Here is a 12,260-nt window from a genome sequence, read left to right as displayed (position 1 = left end):
TCCCTCAAACATTTGGCATTCATCACCCTCACCACTTGGTATTGTTAACCATGTCTTTGTTTCTAGAACTTTCCTCCCTTGATGCCTTAGAACTATTTTTTGCAAGATTAGTACATGAGGTGACTTTAGGTGATACACTGATGAACATTTATTTGTTTTAATAGTTATATATTTATCTTAATTTGAACTTTTAAAAATATATGTATATAACCAGTGTACTGGTTTAATTTTATACTATATGCTACTCTTTCAGGAGATAAAACTGCACTCTTCAGCTAAGCCCATCTCTTTGTTCAAATTTTCCCGGCTTGTAGATCGAACAGTTCCTCTTCTTTCTTACATCTCACCCTCTCAAAACTACGAGTGGAGTGATGGTTTTCATCTTATTCCCAGTGAATTTGGTTCCCCAATGTTATATGGTAGCTGAAACAATAGAACTAAATACTAAATTAACACCCCCCCCAAATTTGTGTTGGTAATCTTCAAAGCAGGATATAGTCGATAAAGAGTCAATCATGTCTGAATGCAATGATGTGATTCACACCCTGTCCTCTCCTGTCCTTTGGAGTGTGTGTCCAAAATTCTAGCACACTCTGGTTATTTCCACCACTCTTCTTTGACCTTTTCTTAATTAAAGTTGTAACAGAGAAATCTCCAAAGAGGAAAGTGCAGAGTTTGTCACTCCCAGCCCTTTTCCCTCCTCAAGTGGTTAATCATATTGACTTGATGGTCACTTAAGACTGTAAAACGGTCTCAGTAGAGACACCTTACATCGACTTGATGAAAGATAGATGTGACTTGTATTTTGAAAACAAAGCAGAATTTAAGACTGATCAATGAAGCTGACTCAGTTTTAAAAGCTACTGCCCTCCGTAATTCTCATCACTTTGTTCCGTCCTTAAAAAATTCCAACTTCTCTTTTCTCAGTTTGCTCCTTCCCTTTCCTTTCTGTTTAATTAGATCCTAACCATTCCCCACATCTGCCAGGATTCTGTAAGCGATGCAGTGATGTCTCCCCTCCTTTATCATCATTATAGCTCTGATGCTTAACCGTCATTCAACTGTGGTGAGATCTATAACGGTAGTAATTACAAGAGCCACCATTTTTTAAAGCATTTGCTTCATGATAAGCACTGTGTTTAAAACTTTATTTACATAATTTCCCCTGGTCCTTAGATAAGCCGGTAAATACTCTCATCCCCATTTTATCGATCAGTAAAGGTATCAGTTTAGAGAGTTTACATGACTCTCCCACAGGCACATAGCTACTACACAGTGGGGCCGGGATTTCAATTTTTATCTAGCTGATCCCAAACTCATAACCACTGTGATACATTGCATCTTATAAAACCTACATAAATGCATGCCCTCCAGAAAGCTCTTCTGGACATTCCACAGCTGCATCCACCACATCTCTATTTACTGAAATTGCATATCCCATTGTATTATTTGTATTTCATTTTAACAAATATTTTGAGCACACACTAGTAATAGAAATAGTGGTTGTTCATAAGTTACCAATTATGTATTTAGTTCTGTGCCTTGTGATTTCTCATTTTAGTTGTAAGCTTCAAAAAGACAAAAATTTTCTCTTCAGCCTCTTGGACCTCATCACAGCAGCCAGAATATGAATAATAAATTTTACATTTATGAAGTGCTTCAAAAATGACAAAGCCCTTTCCCACACATTATTTAATCTGCTTGTCAAAGCCCTGTAGGTTTAGATATTATTATTGCCATTTCACTGATAAGAAAATGCCCGGTTACAAGACATCAAGTGACTTATCCAAGGTCACCTGCCAGCAAGGTCTTCTGATATTGAGTCTCATCTGTTTTCCACCTCATACCTCGGCCTTCCTGTCTGTGCACCCTTCATGAGATGGTCTATAAAGAGAAATTTAATAGTTGTTCTTGCTTGAAAGGTGTGTTTTTGTAAGTATTCATATACGCTCCTAATTCACTCAGTGTAGGGGCCTTCTCCCCTATATCAACTGCTTAGCACAATGGGAAACTGACTCATCTGTAAATAGTTTGCTGCTAAATTAAAGATATTCTTAGGTGCCCTTGCTGGTTCTGATGTCAGATAAACCAAATAAATAAACTGTAGATCAAGGGCAAAGTCCTACTGTCTTCCTAATTCCTAAGTGAAGTTTTAAAAGCCTTAATGGTTTTCAAGCACCTTCTTCACTGGGGGAGGAGAGGTCTCAGAGTTATCCAGTGAGGGCTTTTTCTGGCCTCTCCTAAAGCTTATCAAGTGCCCAGGCTTGCTAGTGGTTTATAGGACAGATGGTGGCAGGCAGACCAAAGGAGGTTGCAAACCAGCCCAGAACTTCCAACTCTAACCATAGTTTTAAGCCTTGATACTTACCAGTCAGAAGCTTCTGGCACGTTTCTCTCAACTCTGAAAAGGCCCCTTGTGTAAGGGAGGGAAGCAGTACCGTGAAAGGGTACAGTCTATACTTTGACGTCATGATCGATTGCTGTCACTTTGTTAGACCCCTGATCTCATATAATTAGGTTGATATCTGTCCTGCTTATGTTTTTCTCAAGTACAAGAAATGGGACATTTTGACACCTATTTCCGGGTTTCACGTACGAGGTCTAAGTTGTTACTTGCTCACTTGCTTCCTTTACTAGAGTCCTATGGCACTTAGTTCACAGCCCAGACCCATCACCGGGGCTGCAAGCCTGTGTGTGATCTAGCCCTCGCCTACCCCTCTCCCAGCCCCAGCTCTCATGGGGTTCTCCCACTCAACCACAATATTTAGTCACATCAGCTTTTCATCAGTTCCTAAAAAAAATTCCTAAAACTGCCTCAAAGACCATGATACTAGTTCTTCCCCTATGCCTAGAACATTCTTCCCCATTTTCCTCCTGCCCTTTCCTTCCACACACACATGAACTGGCTCCTTCTCTGGCTTCCAGACCCTGATTAAAGGCACCTACCTACTCAGGTAGGTCTCCCATATTAGTCTGATCATGGAATACTATTTATTTCATTCTTGTCATAACTGTTATCATTGGTTCCTTGGTTGGTTGGTTCACTCCTACCTTCCTCTTGTGGGGCAGACCTTCTCGGACTTGTTTGCCACCATCTCTCTGGCACCTAGCACAGTGCCTGGCACACAGTAAGTGCCCAATAAATGTCCATTGATGTTGGAGAATATTGATAGTGCCACAGATATAAAATTCCCGCTCACCCTAAACAAAATTGTTAGGAGTCCTCAGAAAATCTTTTTTACTAGAAAAATACTTTTTGCTATTAAAAAAATCACCTATTATAAATTAACCCTGAAATTGAACATTTAGTATAAGAGTATAAAATAGGTGAAAAAGTAAAGTATTAAACTTGACTTGGGTAGAAGTGATAAATGTGGATAAAGACGAGAAGCAGCAATTCACTGATGTGACAAAAGCAACTAATAAGGGGCAAAAAAAACCTAAAAGTGATGTTGGGCAAAAAATTTTTTTTTTAATTTTTTAATGTTCTCTGACATTTTCCACTTTGTATCAGTTCACTATGGCTACTGTAACAAAGTACAACAGACTGCATGGCTTGGACAACAGAAGTTTATTTTCTCACAGTTCTGGAGGCTAGAAGTCTAAGACCATGGAGTCTGCAGGGCTGCTTCTGCTGAGGCCTCTCTCCTTGGCCTGCAGATGGCTGCCTTCTTGCTATGTCCTCACATGGCCTTTTCTCTGTGCACATACATCCTTGTTGTCTCTTCCTCTTCTCATAAGGACACCAGTCATATTGGATTAGGCCCCCACCCTTATGACCTCATTTAACCTTAATTACCTCTTTAAATTCCCATCTCCAAACACAGCCACATTCTAAGGCACTGGGGATTAGGGCTTCAACACATGAATGTGAGGAGAGACAATTCAGTCCATAGCATGCTTCTACACTGAATCCACTGAATTGTATGCCTTTAATATTTTTAATGTGTAGGCTAAGATTTGGCTGACTCTTTTCAGTAAATGTTGTGATTTTGAAACGTATAAGTTTATTGCAAGCTGCAGAAAGGAAAAGAAATTATTATCCACACATATTGAAAAGTATCTTCTTTTATGAGTTTTCATTTCCTTGTTAACACTACTCCTTTTCTTTTGTAAAATGTTTAGGACCTTCAGTTATAGAACTAGACTTCTGAGAAAAACATTTCCTTAGAATCCTAAAAATGTAAACCTTCTAAAGAATGTCAGAAGTGAGCCAACCTTTATTTGTCCAACTAATTCTTGGGTAGTTCCTGCTATGTTCTAAGCACTGTGCAAAACACTCAAGTTCCAAGGGTGAAGAGATTGAACCATTCTGTCCTCAAAGAAGTTACAGTTTAGTGAAGGATAAAGACAAGTGAAAAGGGCAATTAAAATGCAAGAAGAATGCAACATCATTTACAAAGTAGTCTTGCTTTTTTTTTTTTTTAGCAATAGAGACGCAGACAGAGAGAGCGGACTTGTGGACATGGGGGGAAGGGGAGGTGGGATGAATTGGGAGATTAGGATTGACATATATACACGGCCATGTGTAAAATAGAAAGCTAGTGGGAACCTGCTGTATAGCACAGGGAGCTCAGCTCGGTGCTCTGTGGTGACCTAGATGGCTGGGATGGGGGGTGGGGTGGGAGGGAGGTCCAAGAGGGAGGCTATATATGTATACATATAGCTGATTCATTTTGTTGTACAGCAGAAACTAACACAACATTGTAAAGCAACTATACCCCAATTTTTAAAAAAGCAAAGAGATAACAGCTATAACAAGGGCAGCAAAGTGCAGAGGGCTATAGAATATATAAGGAGCAATGGACCTGAATTTGGAGGTCAGAGATGAGGGCAGGAAATGGAAGCCAAAGCCAATACCAGAATGAAGAGGAATTAGCCAAGCAGAAGTGAGTGGAGGAGACAGAGAGACCATTCAGGACAGAGAGAATATGGTTCATTTGAGGAAATTAAGTGTGTTAAGGCCACGGGGGTAAAGGATGAAGCTAGACTATGCAGGACCTTATAAGTCTTATTTAGGAATTTGAAAAATGAGAACCTATTGAGAATTTTATGCATAAGAATGTTACAGCCAACTTCACTTTTAAAAGATCGATGACTTGAGGACAGGAAATGAATTGGAGGAAAGAATAACTCTCAAATCAGAGTGACCTATTGAGAGGACTTTACACTCATTCAGGATGAGATGATGGTGGCCTGGGCCACATTGGTGAGAGCTGGAATGGAAGGAAATGGAGGAATTTGTGAATTTGTAGAGGTAGAAGGCATGGCCTTGGTGGACGATTGTAACATAGTGGGTTATCAAAGTCAGGGTCTTGATAAAGGAGTTTGAAGGCACCTCTATAGAGAAGCCATTGTTATGGTAAGTTGTTTTATTATTATTATTATCCATGAAGATTCCTATGGCATTTTGCTCTCAACCAACTGTGAAAGACAGGACATACCCTGAGAAAGTCATCCTCCACTTAAGTAATAACTAATAATGCCTTCTCAGGCAGTAATCCTCCTAATAGCTATTTGCATTTTAATAAAAGAGTAGTGACACTTAATGACCTTAAAAAGTAATCTCTAAAGTTCCTGTCACCATTCAGACAAATGGAAAAAATATGAAGGAGAAATGAAGAAGTATTTCTGGTGCCCTTTAGATCACATTATTATTTGTGTTTTTTGTTTTTTTTTTTTAAACATAGGTGAATCTCTTCATGACTCAAGTATAGACAAATACTTTTTTCTTTTACATTTATTCTGATTTTTTTTTCTTTTTTTTTTTTTTGGCCGCACAGCTTGTAGGATTTTACTTCCCCAGCCAGGGCTTGAACCCCAGCCCTTGGCAGTAAGAGCACAGAGTCCTAGCCCCTGGACTTCCAGGGAAACAGGCCTGCAGAGAAACCAGAGAAATGTGAACAAACCGTGAGTTCCCAGAAATCCCTGCTAAATCACAATTTAGGAAGCCCTAGCTCAGCTGGGGCCACTTGAGTTTCCTAGATGCCATTTTGAAATCACTAGCAACAGACACTGGCCATGTATTTAAGGCAGAAAGTGGAGAGTTTTCAACGTAATAGTTTTCCCTATTCTGAAATGCAGTCTACACAGCAGACCCTTTTAAATTCATCATGGTCTTGTAATAAGATTACTGATTATAAAGTCTGGAAATGAATAGGCAGGGATAGAGACAATGTTGGAATTGGTATTTCTTTAATGATTTAGGGAATTATTGGCCATTCATTTCCGACTATTTGTAATTGAAGTCTTGAAATAATGGAATTTATTAGGTGAACGCCTCATTCACCCTTGTATAATGCGAACGTACTGAAATGGCACATGTGGACTTATAAATCGTTTGTGTGCACAAAGGGGCAATACATCACTCCACCCCTCATTCACTCGGTGCTGGAGGAAGGAGAAGCAGGGGAAGTATGAGTTATAGCTTACTAGATGAAACCCCATAACTTCCCTTCTTACATTTCCAGGAGGCTTTTTTTTTGATATAACCTTCATATTATTTATACTTGCTGGTCATTCATGATAAAAGGCACTTTTATCATGAGGTTTTTTATCAAGGTTTTTTTTATTATTTATTTATCAAAACACAAATGTTTTTGACAAAGTCACTTTCAGGCATTCAAACAGATCATCGTCCTGGGCTTGGAGCTTTGGGCCTTGTTGTCTACACAAACTGTGTTGAGTTAGGCATATGGTCTCTAATACAGCAGCCAGAAAATGACCAATGTGTTAAAATCAAATTAAATTGTTTCTTTCTTGGGTGGTTTTATGTTTAAAGTAAGGACAGCATAAACTTTCACTTTCTCATTGAAGCTGTAACAAGAAATTCAGTTATTATTTTTAACCACTGCAGAGGGCAGATGTGTTTTATAACACATCTGCTTTTCTTTTTATTTATTTATTTATTTATTTTTGGCTGTGTTGGGTCTTCGTTGCTGTGCTCGGGCTTTCTCTAGTTGCGGTGATTGGGGGCTACTCTTCGTTGCGGTACACGGGCTTCTCATTGCAGTGGCTTCTCATTGCGGAGCACAGGCTCTAGGTGTGCAGGCTCAGCAGTTGTGGCACACGGGCTTAGTTGTTCTGAGGCATGTGGGATCTTCCTGGACCAGGGCTCAAACCTGTGTCCCCTGCATTGGCAGGTGGATTCTTAACCACTGCGCCACCAGGGAAGTCCTAACACATCTGCTTTAAACATCTGTTTTAAAGCATCCATTGTCCAGAACTAATTCAGCCTTTTGCTAGTAAAAATAGTTTCTTATTCCAACTTTAAATTTGTATGCTGGTTGAAATCTCAATCCACTGGGATTAATACTACACATAGGTGAGCCCTGAATCCTAGAATATCTGTCTTAAGGGAATTTGTGTGAAAATATCACAATGCTATATGGATATGAAAAATGATGTCTTTTATATGGCTTACATTTGGGGTTCATTTCATGTGTTTAACTTTTCCATTTTATTTTCAAGATCTTCTAGATCCTTGCTACTCAAAGTGTTGTCCTTGGACCAGCAATACCAACGTATCTTGAGAGTTTGTTGGAAATGCAGATTCTGGGGTCCCATCCTACCCCCCCACCCCACCCCCACTCCAGAATCAGAGACTGCATTTTCACAAGATCCCTACGTGATATGTATACACACTAATGTTTGAGAAGCCCTGCTCTAGATAGCTGTTGGATTGTAGATGACATTTTGAAGGAGCCAAGAATCATTAATGAATCCGAACAGGTTACTCAAGAGGCAAAATAATAATAAAATTGTATTACCTAATATTTTTGAGCATTTAATGTGTTCTAGGCATCACACCAGCTTGACGTTTTTTACATGCATTGTCTCATTTAGGCAGCAGGAAAGTGAAGGCTCTTTTTCTGAGGATGAAGAAGTGACTTGGTAAATGGAGAAATTCAGGAATATTCTAGGTAGGGTACGGTAACTTAGAGAAAAGGGCTAAATCTAGTGGAAGAATTCAGGATAAGAACAGGTACAGTTTACATATGTGAGGAATATAGACTAGCACATAGATAAGGGAAACAGGAATATCTTCCAAATGACCAGAAAAAAATGTTACAGTAACAGATTCCACCAAGCAGAGAAGAGCTACTTGGAAGTGACATAGCTAATATGCTGCAATTTTCATTCATCTTCTCACTTTAGAACAAAGGTTGAAAGACTATGTTGCATGTTTACTTTTTATGTAAGTGTACAAATAAATAATATAAATGTATATTACTTTATATGGATCCAAGTCTTTCAGTGGATAATTTTTACAACCTTAACATTGGCATAGAAGTGTGTCATTTTTCACGTATAACCATGAGTATTGACTTTTTTTCTTTAAGGAACAGGCTTAAATATAAGCCAGTGGAGAATATAAGTATATTTGGGGATTGAGAGGAACTGGTTTCTAATCTTGATCCTGGCCTGATACTCACCATAATAACTGATAAACTAAACTATGACCAACTAGTCTATTAACAGGATTAGTGTTACTGGTATGTTTCACAGAATTTTTTTTTTAGTGGCATCCAAAACTTAGTCTTACATGAAGGGCTTTCTGAAATATCAACTCTCTAGGAGAGTTGAAAATGCTTCTATTTGCATTAGTTTTTTTAAGGGGTCAGATTATTCTTATTCTAATAGGAAGAATTTTTATAAATTTATAGGAGACACTAAATGATTCCCACTCATGTCATTAGAAGCCACTACCATAATTCTACTTCTCTGGAAGTAAATATAAAATGGCAAGTTACCTGGGTAGTAGTACTGTAGATGAGAATTATATTCATTGTGTATTGCTGCATAACAAATTACCCAAGAGCTCAGCAGCTTAAAAGAACAAACACCGTGGGTGAGGAATCCATGTTTGGCTCAGGACTTTCTCGAGGTTGTAATCAAGCTGTGGGTGGGCTGTGATCTTATCTAAAGGCTCTACGGAAGGGGATCCAGTCCCATGGTTACTGGCTGGCTTCAGTTCCTCCTCATGTGGGCCTTTCCACAGAGCCGCCTGTGCATGGCATCCAGCTTCCCACAGGGCAAGCAATCCAGAAGGGCTCGAGAGAGAGAAAACATGCCCAAGACAGAAGCCAGGGTCTTTTTATAACCTAATCTTGGAAGTTACCTTCCATTACTTCCGCCACATTCTATGCATTAGAATTAAGTCTGTTAAGTCCAGCCGTACTACAATAAATGAAGAGGATTACACAATACCAGGAGTGGGGGATCACTGGAGGCTGAACAAATTGGTTTCTTCTTCCTTCTTGCTTTCATATTGTCTATCATGTTGGTTTCAGACGTGTATTACTTTGTCATAAGGAAATTAAATTGTTAAAGGCAATATAACTAAATTAAAGAGAAAGTATTCTTTCATCAGAAATGTTGATCAGGAAAGTCACTCCTCTTTGGAGATTTCTTTGTAAGGTAGGATTTATTAAGGACCTTCCTGGCCACATATTAGATCACATCATGAATCCAGGTCTGATGTCATTAACCTAATAGGATTTTGTATAACGATCAAATTTTTTGCACTGAAACATTGAAATAGCCAACCCACTCCAGGTGGTAGTATGAATATTCCCGTCTTTTCTCAGTTGCCTGACTGACTCTTGCTCTGTTCTCAATAGTATGCTTGAGAGCTCCACCCGGCTTGATGAAGAGCACCGGCTGATCGCCAGATACGCGGCAAGACTGGCAGCAGAGTCCACTTCGTCTGTAAGTACTCTGAACGAGCGGATGTCACGTTGATTGTTACCCTAATAGCTGACGCCACAACAGCAGAGCTGAGTAGTTGCTACTGTGCCGTCTGCAAGACCTAAAAAACGATCTGGCCTTCCACTGCTTCCATTTTCACTTTCCAGCTATCATTCTGGTCTAGCATGAGTCAGAGCTCGAGGTATTCCTGTTACAATAGTGCTGAACCAGACCAATACCCAATTTCTCTGGATAATTCCTAATCAGTTAATATAAAGAACAAGCAATGATTCAAATCCACAACTGGCTCAGATAAGTTTCTACTTTTATCAATATATCAAGAAATATATATCAAAAGTTGTTTCTACTTTTCTCAATATAGCAAGAAAGAGAAAATTATGTCATAAAATCAAAAGAAAACTCTGCATCACATGTCAAAGTTCCCATATGCCAGCTATAGAAGACCATTTAGGATATAAAATATAGGACCTCACACTTCTTCATTAGCAACACAAATCGTTTCTTTGTTAAAAGAAATGCTAATTAAAAATGATAGAAAAGCTTTATAAAAGCCAGACCTTTACCAAGTTTAAACCTTTCCCTATGGTTAGTTTTCTAGAAATGAAAAATCAGGCTGAGTTTCACCATGTCTTTGGGCTTAGGCAATGGGTGTTATTTTTTAAAGCTTGGCATTCTTTGGTAGAAAGATTAGTTGTAATTTTTTTTAATTTGCTTTAAAAGCACTAAAGACTGACATTGAGGAATTTCTATAATGTACGGTAGAGCAAAGAAGGCAAGGCACAGGGAAGTCTACATAATCTGACCCTGCTTTTACAAAACAATATCAAATAAGCCCTTGACTAAATACACATACACATAAATACATATATAAATATGGTACATGAGGTATATATACATATATATTCTTATATAATCATATTCTTATATATATGTGATTATGTAAGAATGGAGAGGGACTTCCCTGGTGGTGCAGTGGTTAAGAATCCGCCTGCCAATGCAGGGGACACGGGTTCGAGCCCTGATCCGGGAAGATCCCACGTGCTGCGGAGCAACTAAGCCCGTGCGCCACAACTACTGAGCCTGTGCTCTAGAGCCCACATGCCACAACTACTGAAGCCCACGTGCCTAGAGCCCATGCTCCGCAACAAGAGAAGCCACCGCAATGAGAAGCCCATGCACTGCAATGAAGAGTAGCCTGCTTGCCTCAACTAGAGAAAGGCCAAGCGCAGCAATGATGACCCAACGCAGGCAAAAATAAATAACTTTATTAAAAAAAACAAAAGAATGGAGAAAGTTATGACTGCATATACACCAGTTGTTAAAGCTGGTTGCAATCCATCAGTGTAAAATTACATATATGAATACAGAAATGCTAGAAGTATGTTGACCAAAAGAAGAAAAGAAAGTCATATTAACTATGACTTTAAAGCTATACAATTTTTAATTGTATATTACAGTGGTTAAACAGTAACTCTAGAGAAAGAGATACTTCAGCAGTGATATATTTTTTTAACCCCACCTTTACTGAAAGAAGAGTTGCGATGGGAACAGCATGGCAAGAATGAACTAGTTCCCCAAAGATTTCAAGTCAGAAAGCTAAAAACCAATTTTTCCCATGTTTTGTATATTTGCCTGCCAAAGGGTTCTATTCTGCTTTCCACTGCATAGATGTGCTCCAGATCCCCAAAAAAGCTGGTCCTTAGGAGAGGAATGGCCATTTAATTTTACGTTTTGCTTTTTTTGTTTTGATAGAAATAGTTTTTTCTTTCTTGTGCATATCTCACGACTCCTGTCTTTTCAAACACAGGTCAGTTCCCCTTCCCAGTACTAAATAGTATAAACCACATATTTTCCAGCAGCCAGTGCAGCAGAGGAGTGCCCCTGACATCTCCTTCACCATTGATGCAAATAAGCAACAAAGGCAGCTGATCGCAGAACTAGAAAACAAGAACAGGTAAGGTTTTTGGGACACAACTGCTTCTTTCTTTCTTTACAGCCTTTAAAGTATCGGTTGTTTTCGCAGCTTAGAAAGCTCTTCCTCGGGGTCTCTGCAGAGATGGCTCCTTCCCATCACTCAGATCTCAGCTCAAATGCCACCTCCTAAAAGATCACCTCTCTGATCTCTCCCACTACCTCCTATTCCAGGAACCACTCTCTGTTATATCCGTGTGTGTGTGTGAGTGTGTGTGTGTGTGTGTGTGTGTATGACATCTCTCTCTGAAAAAAAGTCGCATTTAAGTGTTTGTTTCCTTTTTATTGTCTGTCTTCCCTGACTGATATGGAAGTTCTTTGAGAACAGAGGCTGTGACAAATGGCCCCTGAGCTCCAGAACCATGCCTGGTACATTGTAACAGTGTAGAAACTCAGTCAATATATACTGAGTGAGAAAGGAATAAATATCTGAGTCAGATCTCAAACTCAATGCTGAGTAAGCCTCATATAAGAACAACTTGTACGTTCTGTATTTCTTAGAACAACACCAAGCTGTCTTAATACTTAATCTCATCTTTAAACACTGATGTCCCTTCTGAGATCAGACCGGTAAAGGA

General features: G+C 39.1%; 1 protein-coding gene across 29 annotated transcripts in view; it reads left to right on the top strand.

The window, feature by feature from the left end:
• The window catches only part of DTNA (dystrobrevin alpha), a 391,558-nt gene that overhangs the window by 343,322 nt on the left and 35,976 nt on the right, over positions 1-12,260 (top strand). For 23 of the 29 annotated variants that reach the window (XM_067699356.1, XM_067699351.1, XM_067699352.1 and 20 more), the window contains 2 exons: positions 9,624-9,711; positions 11,568-11,665. In XM_067699356.1, coding sequence (XP_067555457.1) covers positions 9,624-9,711; positions 11,568-11,665 — 186 coding nt within the window. The remainder of the gene's footprint in view (positions 1-9,623; positions 9,712-11,567; positions 11,666-12,260) is intronic. The other 6 variants (XM_067699358.1, XM_067699353.1, XM_067699348.1 and 3 more) reach the window with 1 other exon arrangement.

The sequence above is a fragment of the Pseudorca crassidens genome, chromosome 12, assembly GCF_039906515.1.
Source record: "Pseudorca crassidens isolate mPseCra1 chromosome 12, mPseCra1.hap1, whole genome shotgun sequence".
Lineage (NCBI taxonomy): Eukaryota > Metazoa > Chordata > Mammalia > Artiodactyla > Delphinidae > Pseudorca > Pseudorca crassidens.
Note: the sequence above shows the minus strand (reverse complement) of the source record. Positions and strands in the feature narration are given on the sequence as shown.